Source organism: Toxotes jaculatrix, chromosome 2 (genome assembly GCF_017976425.1).
Source record: "Toxotes jaculatrix isolate fToxJac2 chromosome 2, fToxJac2.pri, whole genome shotgun sequence".
NCBI classification, from domain to species: Eukaryota; Metazoa; Chordata; class Actinopteri; family Toxotidae; genus Toxotes; species Toxotes jaculatrix.
The window spans coordinates 7,247,957-7,268,793 of NC_054395.1; the positions used below are offsets into that span (position 1 = coordinate 7,247,957).

At 41.3% G+C, this 20,837-nt stretch overlaps 3 protein-coding genes across 3 annotated transcripts; all 3 read left to right on the plus strand.

The window, feature by feature from the left end:
- Nucleotides 1-95: 95 nt before the first annotated feature.
- si:ch211-207e14.4 (interleukin-17 receptor D) lies at nt 96-10,369 on the plus strand. Its single transcript, XM_041056818.1, has 12 exons — nt 96-332; nt 3,540-3,624; nt 4,512-4,670; nt 5,143-5,261; nt 6,633-6,756; nt 7,042-7,080; nt 7,188-7,333; nt 7,520-7,594; nt 8,155-8,221; nt 8,588-8,734; nt 8,872-9,044; nt 9,274-10,369. The coding sequence occupies exons 1-12, from the start codon at nt 210-212 to the stop codon at nt 9,814-9,816; spliced, it is 1,800 nt and encodes a 599-aa protein (XP_040912752.1). The 5' UTR covers nt 96-209; the 3' UTR covers nt 9,817-10,369.
- Nucleotides 10,370-10,692: 323 nt separating this feature from the next.
- Nucleotides 10,693-17,874, plus strand: sars1 (seryl-tRNA synthetase 1). The gene is made up of 11 exons (XM_041064962.1): nt 10,693-10,869; nt 11,899-11,969; nt 12,155-12,235; nt 12,369-12,527; nt 13,555-13,698; nt 13,940-14,095; nt 14,717-14,938; nt 15,223-15,352; nt 15,777-15,934; nt 16,186-16,315; nt 16,765-17,874. Exons 1-11 carry the CDS (start codon nt 10,734-10,736, stop codon nt 16,923-16,925), a joined length of 1,548 nt encoding a protein of 515 aa, XP_040920896.1. The 5' UTR covers nt 10,693-10,733; the 3' UTR covers nt 16,926-17,874.
- A 504-nt stretch (nt 17,875-18,378) lies between these two features.
- Nucleotides 18,379-20,622, plus strand: LOC121199391 (PTB domain-containing engulfment adapter protein 1-like). Its single transcript, XM_041064033.1, has 6 exons — nt 18,379-18,426; nt 18,682-18,753; nt 19,278-19,376; nt 19,502-19,639; nt 19,825-19,929; nt 20,560-20,622. The coding sequence occupies exons 1-6, from the start codon at nt 18,379-18,381 to the stop codon at nt 20,620-20,622; spliced, it is 525 nt and encodes a 174-aa protein (XP_040919967.1).
- Nucleotides 20,623-20,837: the final 215 nt, after the last annotated feature.

Consider the following 20,837-nt stretch of genomic DNA (forward strand, 5'->3'; position numbering starts at 1 on the left):
TGGAGACACCACTCCCCTCATCGTCTCTCTCCCTCCTCCCAGGTTCCTGTCTGTCACTCAGCATTGAAGTCACTTTGACATAAGATTTTGCTTTTCACACTGGTAGCCTCTCACAACCATCCAGTCCAGTGAGTGAGAGTGTGTGTCTGTGTCTGTGAGTTTGGGGTCTTGTGCTCACAGTTGGACGATGTCATGCAGGCTGTAGCAACATGTGGAGGGCAGCTCTTGTTCTGTACCTGCTCTTGGTACTCGGTCAGCCACTCTGGGCTCAAGCGGATGCCACAGCTGCTGCCGTCACTCCTCAGGACTGCGGTCTGGACTGTATCCGACAGGTAAGCCAGATTTCCAAACTGCTGCACGTTTCTACCGGCTCTGCTTTGAGGGAGTTCTGTGTTATAGTCTTCACATAGGAGCTGACTTGACTTCTGCAGCATCTGCATTGTATTTACAACAATTTCCTAATTTCATTATGGGGTGTCCAACCAAGGAGGAGTTTTATGTAGCCAGACTACTAAAATGTTACATGCTGGGAGATACTACTGCTGAGGTCTGCTCTGCTTTTGAACATGCTGCTTCTTCTCCAGCTGCATCTGTTGTTGTTCTGGCTGTCGTATACAGTGGAGGAGCTCGCAAACACCTCTGCTCAGACAGCAAACCAGTGTTTGTGGTTCAATGCCTAATAGAGAAAACCCTAATCCAGATGGGGTGAACATTTCTGAAACTGTACAGACGCTAGATTCATTAATGTTCTTTATGGCTGGCTTCTTTATCCTGTAACACAGGGTCTTATTAGAAAATTATCCCTGACCACAAATTACTCAACTAAAACAAGAGGAGAAAAAAAAAAACATAATTCTTTGGTTGACTTGGTTATAACCTGAAGCTGTGGTTCACACCCTTAAAATTCGGGGCCCCTTAAGGGGTAGCAGGGTAGATCTGAAGGGTCTCCATAAGTGAAAGTCTGGAAAGATCAGTAGCATGTTGAAATGGGAGGTTCGTGTTTTCCCTACAGAAAACACGAGTTTGTCTGCGACTGATGTTTACTTTCACTCTTCACACACTCCACGTTCTCTGAAAATTCCTGAACTTATCAAAGATAATATTTATGTTTTCGCTGAGCAAAGGTTATTAGAAAAACTTTAAGAATTTGATTATGATTATGGAACCATATCAATCAAACACTAAAAATCTCCCCTGTGGTCCATATTCTGGCCTGGTCTTCCTCAGTACCGTGTGAAATACATGGTACACGTGGACTAGGTGAATAGATCATGGCCATAGATCATGATACGGCTGGTGTGAGCCTCCATGTGCTGTATTCCAGCCTTGGGCAGCGAGTTGTTTACGTTCATAAATAGTAAATGGACGAAGGAAGTGATTTGAACTCTAAGGTGGGGATTGTTGTGTGACACACAACAATCCCCACCTGACTGACACACACAGTCACGCAGACGGCACGGCAACTTCTCTTGTTCTGTATCGAGTTTCTTTCATCTCTTGTGTGGGTACTGATTTTAACCACAAACGAGTTTTATATTAAAAATCTTTTGCAGGTGTTGTCTTTTGTGATCCTTTGTGTTACTGACATTGTGAGAGTGTAAATGGAGGACTTATGGAGGACTCATTTATACCATGCATGCTAAGCACGTTGATCATGCTCTCTCATCAGCTTGCGTGCAAGTAAGTATTTAGGCTACAGAGACTTTCTGAGGGCCATTACCTCAGCTGACAGTTTAACTACCATTGTGTGAACCAGCGTACACGCACGAGCACACACACAAACACACGGTCTTTCGCTCTCATGCCTGAGGCGGATGCAGTATTTCTTCCTCTCTCATTTTCTCCACCTGTTAGTCTAGTTATGGTCTCTAAACCTGCAGGGCAAGTTGGCAGTGTGTAGCAGAAGAAGGAAGATGTACTCAGACCCTTTACTGAAGGGCTTATTATACATAAAGAGTAATACATTACATTTTTAGACTGTTAATACTGATGAATCAAACTGTAACTAGTTAACTTAGTTTAGTCCAGTGGTTCCCAGCCTAAGGGTCGGGCCCCTCCAAAGGGTTTCCAGATACAACTGACGGGTCATGAGATGATTAATGAAAGAAGAAAGAAAAGCAGACAACCATGGTTGGGCTGTAATCATTTTCTGTTGTTTTTCTGTTCTTTCTCTGATATTTGCTTTTTGTGAAATATATATATATATATATATAAAATAATGTTAGTTTAATTTTAATTTAACTTTAATTACTTTATTGATCCCTCCTGGAGAAATTACTCTCTGCATTTTTACCCACACCAAGTGAACAAAACACACACACAAGCATGCACATGCACTAATGTAACATCTGAAAAGTTACTTTCTAAATTCAATATTAACACTTGAAATAATTTTTGTCACCTGTACCCTGAGGCAGTGGGAACAAATACATATCAAAGAGATTAATCATCTCTTAGAAATCCCTTCATGATTTACTGGCATCAGAATGTGCGTTAAACTGAGGTTGTGTGATTATGTTGAGTAAAGATTACTAAATGTTTGCTGGTGAAGAGGTATACACACACACACACACACACACACAATTTATACCAGTACATTCAAGTACTGCACAAGTACTTGCACTTTACTTGAGTGATTTTCACGCTTCATACTTCCACTCCACTACATTTCACAGGGAAACATTTTGCTCTTTTACTCCTCTGGGTTTACCTGACAACTGTTAAACAGAACCACATTTTATTTATTGAATGTAACATGGAGAATGTTCAGAAAGAGATCCATATCATTTTATCATTTGTAAAGTTTATGATTCCCCCGTAAATTCACTCTGACAACACTGTCAGTGCTGATCGGAGGTCTGAGTCATTGGTGTAAGCATGTGCAGATGTTTGGAAATAACAGACCCTTTTTTGTTCCGTCCTTGGCTCATTGTATAGTACATTCCTCTTGGGTTCAAGTTTCTTGGACTTTTCTCATTATTTAAAATATGGACCTTCTCTCTTAAAATAGATGAAAGATAGGATGTAAGAGCAGCTGTTTTTGTTTATGCCTTGTGTTTGAAAGGGCATTTGTTTGAAATATTTGATTCTTAATGTGCTATGAATTCCACACAGTTTGCAGCATAGTGGGTAGTCTGTGTGTAACAGCAGCAGATGGTAGGAGAACACACTCGGCAAAACTTTATACACAACACAATTGATCCAAAGTGCTTTGATGTAGGGAGAGAGAACAAAATAGAAAACGTAAGAAAAAGAAATCTAATTCCAGTCTAATCAAACGTAATGCTAATGTTCATGTCATGTTCACGTGCATGACTGTGTACATTTATCCATTTTTGTGCGGTCTCCATTGCACTGTTTTTCTTAATTGTCCATCCTGTTTTCCAGTTTTATGTGTTTTTAATTAGGTGATTAGCTAACCTAATTACTTGGGCAGTTCACCTGACATGAAACAAACACAATTTTCCATCAGCATTCAACACGCAAAGACCAAAATACAGTTGTTTGATCTGAATTCATTATTATTTTCTGCTCTGCAGGGAGGACCGGGATGTGAGTACTGCAGAATAACCAGAAGTGATGTCAAGAGGGCTCTGGGTTTTAACTCCATCAAAGAGTTTGGAAGTAAGTCTAATTCAGACAGGCTGCTCTGGACTCACAGCCTGTGATTGTGAATATCTGCATTCTGCACGGCTGTAGACTGAGAAGCTGTGGTAAAGCATGAAATGCACTTAGAACTGCTCAAAAATCATTTTGAGATGTTATTCATCTTGCATTAAAGGTCTTTAGATCACACTGTTTGCACTTCATATTAATATTGAAACAGACAAGCCCTTGACAGCATCACAGTTAACAGCAAATAACATAAAAAGAAACTCTGGCTTATCCCTTGTTAAATATTTGTTTAACCTTTAGTGTTGCTATTGTGTTAATATTTATTTTTTTATGCAAAGATCAACAACATTTGGTCCAACTGGATCGATGTCAACTGATTCCACAGTTATTTTCAGCCACGCATGCACAGGAGAATTCATGCATGCATGGCTAAAAAATAACTGTGGCCCACACTGAAATATCTCAACAGCTACTGACTGCACTGTCATTAAACTTTGCACAAACAATCGTGCTCCCCAAAGGATGAACCCTGATCCCATTGACTTTTCCTCTAGAATCACCATGAGGATGTCATTTGTGGTTTTCATTTGTGAGTCAAAAATCTACTGGAAGCTAATATACAGGTGCATCCATTCCCATCAGCCTCAGCTGTACTTGTTCACTGCTAATCAGTAAATATAAGCATGCTAATTCACTAAACTAAGATAGTGAACCAACATAAGCTAAATGTTTCCTGCTGAACATCAGCATTTTAGCCTTAAAAGTGGTTGTATGTTAGTACAGCCTCACACGGCTGTAAACTAGTCTTGCTTAAACATCCTGTAGTGAATGCTGACTGGAGCTCTCTCTGGACATTATACTGAAAACAGCTGAAATACGCTGTGATTTCTCCTCAGGTTGTATTCCCTGGCCGTGTTTTCAGCTGCTAGGGGAAGAAGACCCTGAAATCTGTCAGCACTACGTCCACGCACCAAATGATGTGAAGGTTGAATCTGTACACGAGCCAGACCCCATGTCTGACACTATTGTTGTCTCCTGGAAGCCCAGTTACTATGGTATGTTTATGCTAATTACTCTTGGTATATGTTCAAAACAGTCCCTGTATGCAGTTGTTATGAGGACACATAACAGCATGACTTTAAATTGGTTTGGAGTAACACAGTGGTTTCCCTGTTTTTTTTTAATTCCAGTCAGTTTTGAAACTCATTCATCATGTGAGACATGAGCGACCTCCCCCAGCGTAAATCTTCACATCAGGGTTTGACATGAACAAGATTTATTTCAGGTTTTATGGTCTGAATTATTACTGAAAGGTAAAAATAATGCCTTGCGTTATGAGAGGGCTTCACAGTATTAGAGACAACTCAGCTGACTATTCCATATGTTTGGCTTTGACAGGTGACAGCAGAACAGACTTTCATGTTAACTGACCGTGCACTGAACCGGCGTAGCACATGTAGCACGGTGTATGCAACTTGGAATGTCTGTGACACTTCTTTCACTCAGTCCCTTTTGTGTTTACTGCAGGGATCGCCTTCCTGCGAGGCTTTCAGGTGTCCCTCCAGGCTTTGGGAGGGTCTACTTTTGCCTGTCAGCTTTTTCTCTTCAACCGTAACCTCTCCCTCCCAGCTTCACAAGCTCAAAGGGTAGGTACGGCCCCGGACGCTTTGGTCATTTTGCTTCCTTTTCTGTCTGCTTTGCTGCTTTGCTGTTTGCAACATGAACTCTTACTGCAAACATAGTGTTCTTCTGGTTTTTACTCACTGAACATCAACAAAATAATAATTTTCATATGAATAACTTGTATTTTGACAGTTTTTTTTTTTAAATCAGTGAGCAAATCGTAAATCTTTCTGACTCCTGTTTTACGATACACCTTCCCCTGGAAGGACACACCAGTTGCCTCTCTCTGAGAATATGTAGTTTCTATTCATAGTATGACCTGGTGATTGTGAAACGATGCTAGATTTTGGCTGACACCATCCTCCCCTCAAACTGAAAATAGGTCCTTAGAGGAAACAGCAGAACACTTTAATGCAAAAGATCCACAAGATCATCCAACAGATGCAAAAAGCTATAAAGTTCGCATAAAGGGAAGGCTGTTATTTATGCTGCTTTTTGTTACAGGCATGTCCCAAAGGAATTTGTATACCATGTCACATATTACATCATATACCAAACTACACTGGATACGCTCACAACAAAAGCCAGTTACACAACACAAAAACAATGAAAATATTCTTGATAAATGTGGTTTATTATATTTATGTGGGGTATACCAGTGGGGATATTGATCCAGAGATGGTTACATCTCAGGTTTTATCTCTTAGTCAAGTTTAGCATGATGAGGTTGATGATATTCCTCATTGGAATAACTACAGGTTGTTGAGGACTCATTTTGCTTTTGGAAAATGTTCACATTTTTGCTCAGCCCTGTGTACACAGCTAACGTGCCAGAGATATGTACATCACTATGACAGCACCATGCATGTTTGACATGAGACCAAGGTGACTAGGATAATTATAGGTTAGTTTGTCTGAGCTTTGACAGTAAAACAGATTTGACAGATTTGTTTGTTATAGAGTCAGCCCAAGCACTATTCGCTTTGAAAAATGACTCAGTACTCAAAAACCTAACCTGATCATGTTAATAACAGCTACGTTAAGAACAGCTACAAAGTCTGGAAAACAGGCAAACGTTATGCAACATATCAAATCAACATTTCAATGCACTGAATACACTTTTTTAAAGGAATTTCAAGTGAAGTGAACAACATAAGGAATTCTCAAACTGTCTGAAAGGAGAAATTATTCATATAAAGCACTGTATGGTGTTCATGCCTCCAGCAGAGTCCAGAGAAGTGTAGAATCAGTGCCAAGGTGTAGCGAAGCTGCCCTGCCAACACATGGCAGCCCAAAAACTCTTATCTCACTTTATCACCAAAGCCTATGCACAGATACCAGCGTACAATGAGTTTAAACAAAACCAAGGTCATAACTGCTGCTGTATTCTCTAGGTATACAAGTCGGACCCTTTCCCCGGCCTTTCCCTTGGGTCCCAGTATGCTGTTACGGTCATGGCTCTGCCGGTGCCTGAGGAGTGGGAGAGGTTCTACCACAGCAAGATTTTCTCCACTCGATGTGAGTCCCCTTTAAGCTGTAGGCTAGGTATTACCTCTTGAGGTATACAAGCACACACACACACACACACACACACACACGAACACACAGCTTCAGTGGAGCTCACAGAGTTTGTGGTTGCTTCAGGGGAACCTTTAAAATCTAAATTCCTCCCTCTGTTGGCTTATTTACAGTGCATTAGTTCTCTCTGAAGACTACATTTCTCTTCATACACCGTATCTTTCAGTCAGATTATTGCCAACTCAATGGTGAATTTATAGTGATATGCACATTATGGTTTTGCAGCATGTGCAGAGAAGAACGGTCTTGAGCAGTGCAAAAAGGGTGAGACAGAAATATTTTCTCCATCTCTCATACTTCTCAAACAAACTTAATGAAATGTTTAAATGCTTTTTCTGGTAATCAACGTTACATTTATGGTCTGGTTGTAGACTGGTACCCCAAACATGTTAAGGTCCAGCAGGAAGGGACTGCCATCACTGTGACCTTTAACCTGGCTCCACCAAACCTGGGCATCACAAGCTACTTCTCACTTTGTTACACAAACGGCATCAAGAAATACACAGACATAACACCTGTGAGTGGTTTCAACTTCTGCAGCTCTGTATTTTATTTTATTTTATTTTATTTTATTTTATTTTATTTTATTTGTGGCTGTGTTCTCACTCAGAGCATTAATCCCTTCCTTCTGTAATTTAGATTAAAGAAATATTTGACAACAAAGTGAACTTAGTTATACTAACCACTAATTTTATTTCCTTAGATTGCCACCAAAAACAAAACTTACCACAGCTATCAGCTGAATGACCTTCAAGAAGGAACCAATTACACCTGCGAGGTAAAATAAAAGTGTATTATAAGTCATCTATATTTGATGGTGATTACAGAGTACTGTTCTAGCTGTTTTCCACCAAAATGCATTGCACAATACATCTATATTAACAAAGGATCAGATGACTAAGTGTAAAGTTAAAGAGGTAGCTCATGATGACAAACCCACAAAGAATTATCATCCGACACTGTGTTTCCCATCAGCTCTCACTGTGCCCAGCACCAAACGGCACACAATCAAAGTCAGTGGCCAGCTGCTGAAGATAGCGGAGCATTTAGCACCTAAAGAGCCAGACATGTCCCCTTAGGAGCTGATGGAGACCAAAACAGTGCTAAAAGGAGAGAGAATATTTCAACTTAAATTCATCATATGTTGCTTTGTGTCAATTGGTAAAATAGGCCACTGTTAACTAACATGTTTGCTATACTTTAACATTATAGCCTGATGTTGATGTTGTGTTACGGCCAAAAATAAATGGCCAAAATCTCAGTTAAGCTTTAAGATTATCTTGTCAAAGTACAATTTCCAAAAATTCAAAAGTGAACTTAACATTTCTTGTGTCACAGATTGCAGCTAACGAAGTGGATGCAGTGCGGAAAACATTCAATGTTCGGGTCATGCGTGTTGAGAAAGGTAGGGGGGATTGTTTTGTGTCTGCTGATCCTTACAGTCACAGTGTATCGTAGAGCTATGCAAAGCCCTCCTTACGTTTGTGAAGATGTAAAGATATAAAATGTCTGTTGGAGCATATACTACACAGCCTATACAGTGTGTTGGACAGAGACACAGTGTTTGATACATGTGTGATCAATCTCATCAGTCTTTCATCCTCTGCAGTAATATTTTAAAAATTTTGGGAAATATTCTCATTAGCATTCCTCTGTCATATTTGCATGCTAAAAATAGAGCTAGAGCCAGGAGGCGATTAGCAAAATGTCAAAGTATTTCTTTAGGGTCTGTCACTGATTTGTTATGTAACCACAACTCCACCCTCCTCAGAAGGTACACCGCCGCCCTCTGTCACCCCCTCCCTGGCTCTGATGCTCCCACTGTGCCTGGCTGTGGTAGCCATAGTTGTAGTCTTACTGGCTGCTCTTACCTGGAGAAGATCCAACCTGCAGATGAAAGAACTTGACATAAAACCAGGTGAAAAGACAAACCAAATATATCTTGTCTGTGTTTCTGTGTTTCATGAAGGCTAATTTAATAGATCATGATAACAGGTCATTTTAAACCAAAGGACAGTGAAATGCAACCACGTTTCCTTTTTGACATCCACTCAGACATCATCAGGCAGCATCCAGAGAGCGGGACTCAGGAGGAAGCGGTATCATTACCGAGAAGCAGGCTGACCCCTCCTCGTCTTCTGATTTGCTACAGCAGCTATGATGGCCCCGCTCATGTCAAAGCTGTCATGCAGCTAGGGGCCTTCATTCAGCAGCACATGGCCACTCAGGTTGTGGATATAATAATATATATAATATATAGATATATAATATTTAAAGGCTTAATTTGCTACAGGTGTTCAGTTTAAGTTTCATAAGGACCGTTTCTTCAACAGTTGGCCAGTGTGCTAGTGACTGTGTTGTTCAATTCTTTGTTTCTTTGTTTTTTTAAATATAGGTTTGGTATTGACTGTGTTATTGGATTGTTTTGTCATATATCTATGCTCTTTTTTTCCCCAGGTGTGCCTGGACCTGTGGGACTCTCTGAGCCTGGCTGAAGAGGGCAGTATGGCCTGGTACTGCCGGCAGATCCGGGAGTGCGACTTCATCTTGGTGATCTGTTCTCGGGGCCTTAACCACAGACCTAAGCCTCCAGAGTCAGAAGGTGATGACGAAGATGAGGAGGGGGAGAGGGGTCTGGCCTTTGGGTCCAGCGCCTTCAGCTCTGATGCAGCCGTCCAGCTTATTGGAGAGGAGGTGGGCCGAGCCAAAGCCAGGGGCCAGGACCTGTCCAAATACATGGCAGCCATTTTTGAGTACTCTGAGGAAACTGACATCCCAACTGAGCTGAGGCTGGTATCTCACTACACGCTGACAACTGACCTGCCGCTGCTCTTCTCCCACCTCCACGGAGTGGCTCTGCACAGCCCTGGGGCTTACCTGAAGATAAACCACATCTCAGAGGGAGGTTTTGCCAAATTACCAGCCGGAGCAGCTCTGCAGTGGGCTATCTATGAGGCTGAAACGGCAATGAGAGCAGAAAGGCATCACAATCCCTGCTGATGTGCTCTCAAGCAATCAACCAACTGTCTCAGCTGTGCTGCAGGGGCAGTAACTGTGCACTTTGATCTCTAAAACGTGTTAACATGCTACCTATGTATGTGCACAGGAAGGATTTGTTAAAAAAGTAAAAAAAAATGTCCACTGATTTGCATGATGGTCAGTAAAGCTAAATACATTTGAGATTTTCTGTTGTTTTCTGTTCACTTTATTTCAATGTCATGTAAAAAGCCTTTACAAAATTAAGCATTGTAACATTAGCACTGTACATAAAAATCCTATTAAACTCATAAATGAGTTAGTGAAGTTATTCTGTGAGAATGTTTACCTTGAGCTGGATACTGAACATTGTATGCATGCATGCATGTTTACAGTCATGCTTATATTTTATTTATACATGTGCATTTTTCACATATAAATAAGAATGAATAAATATACCCGATCATTCTTCATTTTATGCTGATGTTGGGTTACACACCTTGTCAAATGTGAGCTGTCTTGTATTTTATGTTGTATTTCTGTCATAGTCATATACATATGTTACTTTGTGAATCTAACCATCTAATAAAGTCAAGTTATAACAGCTTTTATAATCACATGTAGTCATGTCATTTTCAGTGTGATTCTTTCTGTTGATGAGCGTTTTGCTGTAGGTTGCCAGGTTGGAAGAAAACCTGAGACCTTTTAGTATCTAAAATGATTTTGACTGAATATTTCATTCAAATAAAGCAGATTGCATTGAGTTTTAAGTTGCTGCTTAGCCGAAGTTTGGTGTGATAATTATAATAATTAACAAATTAATATAACAACTGAAACTGTGATTACGGTTTCGTTACTTGCGCAACAAGTTCAGGAAACCCGGTCGTGGGAGTCATCGTTGTGAGCTCATTCAGGCTCTCTCTGTCAGACAGCGTGGAAAGATGGTGCTCGACTTGGACCTGTTCCGGACCGACAAAGGCGGCGATCCAGAAATCGTCCGTGAGACTCAAAGAAAGAGGTTTAAAGATGTAACCCTGGTTGATAAACTTGTCGCCGCAGATACAGAGTGGAGAAAATGTAAGTGCCGTTTCATTTCCGTCGTTTCAGTCATTGTAGCTAACGTTAGCGCGGTGGCTAATGAAGCTAATGTTAGCGTAGCTTCAGTGTATTATCCACTGGACAGGAGCCCACGCCCAACTCCATTTAAAATCTGGCCACTTTTATTGTTAGTACTCGAATACAGCCAACTGTCACATCCCACCTGGGACATTAAAAGACTTTTCATGTTTTTATGATCCAGTCTTCTTTTCGGTTCATTGAAATCAGTTTTCACGAACGTACTTTTATAAGTAATCTCCACGTTCTGTCACACGACTGCAGTGAAACGCTGGCTATACTGCAGTGGACTGCCAATGATTTCAGCCACTGATATAGTAAATAAATGGCCCCTTGGTGCATTATGTTCATGCCGTATTTATCAGTGGTCATTCTTTTGACAGTATGTAAAAGTAAAAGCCTTGTACATGTCTGTCAGTGAGTTAGGATTGAGGTAACGATTTAAGGCCAGATGTGAATGGAGTTTGGGATGATGTCCTCCTAACAGGAAGAGAACGCACAGTGAGGCTAATGTTAGCGCAGCTAGCACCATAAAGCGAAACCAAATGAGCCATATGGTTATCTTCCACGTAGTTAAATGTAGTTACTTAGTATCCGGGCTCTAACAGATAGATAGCACTAGTTAACTACGCGTTCCTTTGATTTTATTGACAGGTATAATGCGAAGTGTTGGCTCACGTTAAGGCTGGGTTAGCTTAGCGATGCCGGGTAGTAACGTGCAATCTGATGCAATCCCAGCCAGCAACATGTCAAGTCAAGCTCACCCTGCAGTGATGCTGCACAGTGTCATTTTGATCCAACATGATAAGACTAATGATTTTGTTAGTGCATCGTTGCCTCTATTTAAGTGATACCGAAAGTTTGTTTACGATTTTATCATCGTTTTTGACTGTATGAGGGTCACCATGTTACTAGTCCTGCTGCTGCAGCTGTCACTCACTCATAAGGTTAGCTCGGTGCCCTTACTGACTGTGATTTACCTCCTACCAGGCCGCTTCACTGCAGACAACCTCAACAAAATGAAGAACCTCTGCAGCAAGAGCATTGGGGAGAAAATGAAGGTACAAAAGCATCAAGGCATCAAGACACTAAATAACTGAACAGGCTGTGGAGGAATGAGTGAGAGAGCACAAATCAGCGTCTGTTCACCAGTCAATAAAAAACAAACCTCAGTCCTGAGAAGGAATTTGAAAAGTTTGAAGTGTTTATTTGCATTCTTTGACACTTTTCTATGTTGTGAATGCAGAAAAAGGAACCGGTTGGGGAGGATGAGTCTGTACCCGAAGAGGCTCAGAACCTGGAGTCTCTGACAGCTGAAACACTGTCGGTATGAGTTGTCCCCACCTGAGTGGCCATATTTTTGTACGCTATTAAAGAATCTATGAATAAGCAGACAGGACTGAAAGCCTACACGTCTCTTAACTTTATTCCTTGCTTCTCCTTACATTTCTCTTCGTCAGGCCCTGACAGTAACCCAGATCAAGAAGGTGCGCTTATTGGTGGACGAGGCAGTGGAGAAAACTGACAGTGAGAGGATAAAGCTGGAGGCAGAGCGCTTTGAGTACCTGAGGGAGATCGGCAACCTTCTGCACCCATCTGTACCCATCAGCAATGATGAGGTAGGTGGTTTGATATAGGCAGATCTGGTGAATGTGAGCACTGATTACACTTGACTTGGATTTAATAATGCATTTTATGTAGATTTAAGTCTGCTGTCGTTTTACATATTGTCACAGTGATTGATGTGGTCTTCAATTAGGTGATAGATGTTAAGTGATTTAAAGTTGTATTATTATGAAGTTGAGGTGTTGGTTATCTAATTTTAGGTATAATTAAAAACAAACAGGTTGGACTACACTGCAAATACCAGGCCCAAAGTACAACTTCAGTGCCAAAAAGTGTCGACGCCTGACACCAGTGCAATAAAAGTGATTGCACAAGTGATTTCCAATTAAAGCTAATTACACGAACAATCTGCAAGATTAAACTTTGCCAAACAGCATGAAAATAAACCTGACAAGTGCTGGCAGCACATTCCTTGGTCAGGAAATAGCAAAATAAACTTGTTTGGATCAGATGTGGTCCAGCATGTTTGGTTTGGACAAGACCAGGATTGTCACAGGGACTGCACAGTGCTGGTCATGAAACGTGGTGGCTGGAGTGTGCTGACATGGGGCTGCATGACAGTGATCCCAAACACTGCAAAAATCACTGATCAAGCCCAGTACATCTAACACCCTGACTTGAATCCAAAAGAGCTATAAAATAAAATAAAAAAAGGATTTTAAAGTAGAACTTGGAGCAACAAAACCCATCCAACAAGAGCAGCTGCAATGAATCATCTGTGAAGAACAGCGGAGCAGCTCTACACAGATTTGTGTTAGACTGGTACCATGCATGTCAAATCTGTCAAAGTAAAGATGAACATACAAAATGTCAAAAAGAAATTGTCTGACCAGTGGTTCCAAACCCAATGATATTCAGTTTACATTGATATAGCAACAGAACAGAGACAAGTAGTTGAGAAGCAGGAAGCAGACGGTGTTTCTTAAAAATGTATGTAATTTATTTCTGTCAAGTGACTAATAGCTGCTTCTAATAATATAATAGCTTTAATTATGTTACTTCTTTTTGCCCCCCTGACAGGATGCAGACAACAAGGTGGAGCGTACCTGGGGCGACTGCGCTGTCCAGAAGAAGTACTCCCATGTTGACCTGGTGGTCATGATCGATGGCTTTGATGGAGAAAGGGGAGCTGTTGTGGCTGGGAGCAGAGGCTACTTTTTGAAGGTGGGTTCAGATATAAGCTCCGACACAGGTATGAACAGCCATGCAGAGCACAAACAAGTAAACAGCGCAGCCAAACACAGAGAGGCCATCAGTTTATTTCTTATTTAAGGCCTCTTTTCCTACCAAAATAAGAGTTTTAACGTCCACGGGCACACCCAAAGAAAAGAACCGTGACTGCTCTTTTTGCTTCTCAACCTGCAAATCAAGAGACCAGCTGTTCAGTCTTGTGTGTTGTGTTTAGGGGCCACTGGTGTTCCTGGAGCAGGCTCTCATCAATTACGCCTTAAGGATACTCCACAGCAGGAATTATACCATGCTCTACACACCCTTCTTCATGAGGAAAGAGGTCATGCAGGAAGTCGCCCAGCTCAGCCAGTTTGATGAAGAGCTTTACAAGGTATGAGAACTTCTCCTGATTTCTTCAGATTTCTCTGTTAACTTGTGTGTTGCCAATGGATGTAACTGTTTGGAGTTAAACCTCAGCTGTGAAGAAGGACATCCTATCCTGCAGAGTCCTGCATACTGTGAGACTGAGAGGAAATGATTTTAAGAAGTGAAAATGAAATATCAGCTGTGTTAATATGGTGATTATGGTTGGGTGTTCACATGCTCTTGGCTTTGTAGTTGTGGCAGTGCCACCTGGAGGCCCTAACAAAGAGCTGCACGTAGTGGAAAGGAAGTAGTTGTGGAACACACTGTGATTTTCTATATGGTGATGTGATGACTCAAGAACTAAAGGTCTTAAATAACAGATTTGCTAAATGCAGTGGCCAAGGGCTCTTCATGACTGGAAAACTTTTCTAATTACAGAACATTCAGTGATGGATGTAGCATTATTAATAGTTTTGCCTATGAAATGACAGAAAATAGTAAATAAAGCCCGTAAATAATTTCCCATAGCCCAAAGTGATGTCTTAAAATGTCTTGATTTGTCCAAAAGAGTCCAAAAATTTATCTGCACCCAGTTTGTTTCTATCTATTGTTCCTTTTCCTCAACCCCCGTATGTGTTTCCATCAGGTCATCGGTAAGAGCAGTGAGAAGTCAGACGACAGCTCCATAGATGAGAAGTACCTCATCGCCACCTCTGAGCAGCCCATCGCAGCCTTCCTGAGGGAAGAGTGGCTCAAACCCGAGGACCTGCCCATCCGCTACGCAGGCTTCTCCACCTGCTTCAGACAGGAAGTGGGCTCCCACGGCAGAGACACCCGCGGGATTTTCAGGGTGCACCAGTTTGAAAAGGTCAGAACTAATATATCATTGTCAGTGAAAGACAGTTTAAATACATAAATGGAAACTATCTGTTTTCCTTTCTCTAGTTATTTCTATTAATACACAGAAACTAAATGCCAAACACACACTGAAACAGTCTGAAAGAGAATAATCATTAATATCCAAGTGAATTGGGAACCAGTTTGCATAACTGATTTTGCAACATTTAGATTTTTCTCCTCATATATTTGTATCTTTTAGATATGTAGGTGCTGGAATTGATCCATAAAGTTTTCCTCTCTCTCTTCTTGTAGATTGAGCAGTTTGTGTACGCCTCCCCACACGATGGCAAATCATGGGAGATGTTCGATGAGATGATAGGCACGGCAGAAGAGTTCTACCAGTCTCTAGGAATTCCTTATCGCATCGTCAACATTGTCTCTGGTACGTCTGACACAGGCGCTCATATCGTGCTGTGCAGTGGTAGCTGCCTCACGTCTGAAGCTGTTGGAAAGTATCTAATAATCAGAGAGGTAACACAGGCTTTAAGCCCGGGGACTACAAAGTAAAGAATTAGTCCACATATACAAGAGTTCTTAATGCTTTTGCTTGTGTTTCCACCACGTCTCGAGAAAAAACAGATAACGTATTAACAAATGGGTTGATATGTTATTTTTGCTCAGATTTAATCAATCAGCAATATTCAATACAAGAAACTCGACCCTGATCGTTCCTAATCATGGAAATAGTTTAGACAGTTTGCTTCATGTTATGTGGAATGGCGCCTGTCGGCTGTTCGGACTGTTAGGACAGTAGGATGATCAGACCATGATATCACCTAACCACTTGTACGTGTGTGTCATTGTAGGTGCTCTGAATCACGCAGCCAGTAAGAAGCTGGATCTGGAGGCCTGGTTCCCCGGCTCAGGTGCTTTCAGAGAGCTGGTCTCCTGCTCAAACTGCACTGACTACCAGGCCAGGCGCCTCCGTATCCGCTACGGACAGACCAAAAAAATGATGGACAAGGTGAGTTCTGTGTGTCTCAACGAAAGAGTTTATGTAACCAAGCTTCACAAGATGGTAATGCTGCTGCTCAGCTGCTGTTGGGCAGTTAGTGGAGGCCCAGCCAGTGAACTGAGACTTGGCTTGTTTTGTTTTCCACAGCTCAATAAAGTTTTGCTTGGAAGCAACAGAATGTCACTCTCTTCCCTTGGTTGATGCTTTTTGTGTCTGTGCCTGCACACTGTAAACACTTGTTCTTTGTGTATGTTATGTAGGCAGAGTTTGTGCACATGTTGAACGCCACCATGTGCGCCACCACGCGTGTGATGTGTGCCATCCTGGAGAACTACCAGACCGAAGAAGGCATCATTGTTCCAGAGAAGCTCAGGGAGTTCATGCCTCCTGGTAAGCTGTGCTGAATGGTTTCACATCTGCTGTGTGCAGTGCTCATTCAGGAGTGTTACAGGTAGCTGCTGTGAAGCGCTTTGATCAGTGAAGAAGAATAGGAGAAAGTTGTTACTGCCGTTACAGAGTTTGTCCACCAGAGGGCACTGAGAAGTTTATTTTTCCATTGTAGTAAGATTACCCATTTGTTAGGTGTTTCTAACATACAGACGTGTGTTGATCTTTTCATCCAGCTCTCAGTAAGGACCTGAATATGTGTTTTTTTTCCTGAAATGTCAAACTCTTCCTTTAAATTGTCAGAGTTTGTAGAGGTTTCACTGCTTCACTATTAAACCTGCAGTTTAAGGTTTTCCAGGATTTTTTCAACGAGGAAATTATCAAATTCCTATCGAAGACCCTTTTTTTTTGGAGTCTTGGATAATTTTTTCTTTCTGCTGTGTGTCCTCCAGGTTTGACAGAGATCATCAAGTTCGTTAAGCCCGCTCCTATTGATCAGGAGGTGTCTAAGAAAGCAAAGAAACAGCAGGACGGAGGGAAGAAGAAGAAGCAGGGAGGAGGAGACCAGAACCTCCCTGACACCATGGAGAACATGTCCGTCAACGACTCATAGACTCCAGTACACAACGACAGTGTCGCTTCGCCACCCTCACAGATAGAAACAGATGGGATAGAGCTTCATGTATAATGATCCGGGGTCAGTTGTGGAATTTCTCCCAAACGTGAATGGTTAGTTAGAAAATGGAGGAATAAATTTCTCAAGTTAGCACTTAATGTTATCCTTATCTTACAGTGAAGGTTTGGCTCTAACCCAACTGTGTCTATGTATAAGGATGGTGTTATTCATCTCATCTGTTCCTCCCCTCATTTACATTAAGCACACTGAAAAAGGGATCACTCTGTGCTCTTACCCATCCACAGTCCACTGACCACCAGTCTGTCTGTCACGTTCTCACATCTGCAGCATTGAGCCTAAAACGAACAGATAAGACTACTTGAGCTGACTGAAGGACAGAGCACATTGATGTATTGATGGTGATTCAGACTCAGCAGCAATGTTTTTGGCTTCACCTCCACAGCAATTAGTAGTTTCTGTGACTGGTGAGCTGTGCAGATGAACCACTGGTAGTATGATCGTGTAGAGGTACGTCTCGTATCATTGAAAGGTGTGGTTTCCAAATGTTTGGTGGTTTGTACAGCTGATCGGTTACTGTCTGGAATCTTTATTCATCGGCTTTTGTTGAGACCAAAACCTGCATCTCTTCTGTGATTACTTCTTCATCTGAAATGGCTTTAAAATTGTTACTATAATGTAAAAATCCTGTCCTGTGAAAAAGATCAGGTATTTTAACTGTCTGTTTTAGGCTTCACTTCATGTCGTCTCTTATCACCATCATCATTTTCGCCTACTGTTGCTTGATGTCATTGTTGAGCATAATGCTTTTCACTAGCTTATGACTGAGACATTGACATTGTATTTACTTGATGATATAAAGATATATATATGATTGAGCATTGATGAAGTGGCACTCACTGTAAACAAATAAATACAGTTGATATTGGAAGTGTTTTTGTGGCTGTTTTTGTACAAATTCACACATTGTATTACTTACACTCTTCACAACAAAGAATGCTAAAATGGGAAATCACCAAAATAATCATAATCATTTGTCTTTCAAGGCTTCTAGCAAAATATAAAAGCTTAACCTATTGTGATGATTAAAATAAGCTTTATTTTGTTGGCCTGACAAATGCTGTCTCCAGTTCAGTCCTTTGTTGAGCTGTTAAAGTGTATCCATGAAACTTCCAGGCAGTGTGGATATCTGATAGAAAGCAATAAGGAAGATGTGAAGGTTACTTATTAACTCCAATAGACTTTACACCCATACATTTGTGATACACTAAGAAGCAGACTCACTCTGGTCATAGTATTTTTACAAGAAAGGTAAGATTAATCTTCAGTTTGTTTTGTCACAGCTGAGTTGATTAAACTATTCTTCTAAGTCTTGATGTTAGTTTTTAATGTTTGTGTGACCAACAGCAGGTAAAGTGCCAGGTGTGTCGAGATGAGTGACGTTTCAGAAGATGACAATGAGATCTCCTTTCGGGTAAAGGTAAAGAATTTTGACAATTAAAAATCTGAAGGTGGAAAATAAGGTAAAAAGTGAGATATTTTTGATTAGTTATGGGAGTTAAACTCTAATTTGACCCAGTTTGTCATGGACTGGTCTTGTGGCAATGTAAATCAAAAAATGTAAATCAAGTTTTACATACACACATTATATGTACAGAATTCATTTTGGATCAAAGATGTCTAAAAACACCATTTTCAGCTTTGCTTCATCTGTGTTTCTTTCTCAACACTGCAGTTTCTTGGGCGAGTTGAGGTGGTTCGCCCTAACGGACTACAGGTCCTGGACGAAGCAGCTGAGATCCTCAAGGTGAGTACCTGTAATTACTGTACCACTAACACAGTGTTACAGCTGCTGTGGTTTTTTTTAGCCATGCTAGCAGCCTAGCTCCATGGGATGGCAATGTCAGTCTGTCAGTCCACCACTGTGGTCCAGACTGAAATGTCTCAGTATGTAGCCTACTGGATGGAATCAAAAAGAAAACAACAAAAAACATTGGCTCAGACATTCATGGTCCCTGGAGGAGGAATCCTAATCAACTTGGTGATCTCCTGACTTTTCAACTAGCTGTTAAGTTGGTGTTTTTTGGAAACAACTCATGGTTCCCAGAGGATGGATCCTAATGAACCTGGTGATCCCCTGCTTTTCCCTGTAGCACCATGAGGTTCACATTTGTGAATTTATGTTGTTTCTTTATACGGTATGTCTAACATGGATTCACCATGGCACTTGATTCACAGACTGATGATTTTCATGAACTCCACATGTTGACAAAGATGCAGTGACAAGCATTACCCATAATCAATCCCCTCTCTTTCCCCTCTCATCCCTAGACGCCAGATAAATACTCCCCAGAAAAGGCAGCCAAGAAGAGCAAGGTCCATCTCTTCCTGTCCCTGAGTGGGATAGACATTTTGGAAAACAAAACCAAGGTGTGTGACAAAAGTGTTTGAGCTATGATACCAGTCCAAAGATGCAGACAATTTAATTACACCTCTCGCTTTCTTTGGCCTTGAATCACCACTGTACATCTTCTCATTGTCTTTTCTATCCCCAGTTTTTGTTGTACACGTGCCCTCTCTCCACTGTTTCCTTCTGTGCTCTCCTGCCGTCCTCACCCAAAGTCTTTGGCTTCGTAGCCAGACACCCTGCGGCAGACATGTATCACTGTTATCTGTTCCAGAGCAAGAAGTTTGTGAGTATTCCCAGTACAGCTTAACAGACACTATGTACTCTCTACAGGAATAATGTGGTGATTTATTGTTTTCATTTTAGTAGATAAGACAATCCATAATGTTACTACTGGAAAACAATATGATAAATAAGATGTTCAGGCTTCAGGTTCAGTCTCAGGCATGAATTTCCTAAATGTTTTTTCAGTCTCATGTGCTGGTCTCTGTTATTGGGGATGCCTTCCGAGCATCGAAAAAGGAGGAGAACACCAGGGGAGGACGAGACCTGATAGTGGAGGCGCTCAGACATAAGGTTAGTTCCACTCTTTGCTCATTACTTTCAGGGCTAAGATAATTCTTTTCCAGGTCAAGCCATTTCAGGTTGTTATGGTAGGGACTTTATTCCAGTTTGTTCTAAATAGGTGATTGGTTTCTTTTAATGGCTGAACTTAAAGGGTGTCTCTGTAGATTCTCACTCATCCGTGCCATGGTTATCCAAGAGGAATTGAATTGAGGTAGTCCTAAACACAGGGGACTGCCATGCCAGGGTCACCACACTAAGTAGATACACTAACACATATGAAACACTGAGGCAAGATTGAATCCGTGAAGGCATGAAAAAGGCCATAGATTGTCTACAACAGCTACAGAAGAAACAATTTCCCATGAACAATATCATCCCTTGTATCCTGAAGGGGCCATCTCATGCATGTATGGGTTCCCTAAGATTCCCTAAGGAGGAGCCCTCTGCATATCCATTATCAGCAGCATTAGCTCAGTTACTGACATCCTCACCATATTCAAAACTCCATGAACTACTTGGACAAGGTTTGAAGATTGAACCTGTACCCAGGTGTAACCATGGTGTCCTACGATGTGATCTCGTTGTTTACAGCACATTTCTCAGTTTTACAGCTGCCCGCTCTTTCTCATTCTTCTTCAGAATAAAGTGCTGCAGAGAGAGAATTCTGAGCTGAAGCGGAGGCTCGCAGGACAGCCCAACTAACAGTGTATGTTGTTGCATTTCTACACACACAAATACAAATGTACGTACTTTGCAACATTGCACATATTTGTACAGTCTGTCCTCTCTTAGTACTTTCTTTCTTTTTTTTTATTTAGCATGTTTCGCTTGCGTGTCCAAGTCTTCTGTTTTGCACCAACAACACAATGTCAAATTCTTGTACGTGTAACAGACCTGGCAACAAAGTGTTTCTGATT

Excerpts from the sequence above, each read along its gene's own strand:
- si:ch211-207e14.4 (XM_041056818.1), top strand. The coding sequence starts at position 210 with ATGTGGAGGGCAGCTCTTGTTCTGTACCTGCTCTTGGTACTCGGTCAG. Across the intron at positions 8,222-8,587 it reads GGTCATGCGTGTTGAGAAAG|AAGGTACACCGCCGCCCTCT; the intron begins GTAGGGGGGATT and ends CACCCTCCTCAG. Across the intron at positions 9,045-9,273 it reads AGCAGCACATGGCCACTCAG|GTGTGCCTGGACCTGTGGGA; the intron begins GTTGTGGATATA and ends TTTTTTCCCCAG.
- sars1 (XM_041064962.1), top strand. The coding sequence starts at position 10,734 with ATGGTGCTCGACTTGGACCTGTTCCGGACCGACAAAGGCGGCGATCCA. Across the intron at positions 11,970-12,154 it reads GCATTGGGGAGAAAATGAAG|AAAAAGGAACCGGTTGGGGA; the intron begins GTACAAAAGCAT and ends TTGTGAATGCAG. Across the intron at positions 14,939-15,222 it reads GGGTGCACCAGTTTGAAAAG|ATTGAGCAGTTTGTGTACGC; the intron begins GTCAGAACTAAT and ends CTCTTCTTGTAG.
- LOC121199391 (XM_041064033.1), top strand. The coding sequence starts at position 18,379 with ATGAGTGACGTTTCAGAAGATGACAATGAGATCTCCTTTCGGGTAAAG. Across the intron at positions 19,377-19,501 it reads TTTTGGAAAACAAAACCAAG|TTTTTGTTGTACACGTGCCC; the intron begins GTGTGTGACAAA and ends TTCTATCCCCAG. Across the intron at positions 19,930-20,559 it reads TGGAGGCGCTCAGACATAAG|AATAAAGTGCTGCAGAGAGA; the intron begins GTTAGTTCCACT and ends ATTCTTCTTCAG.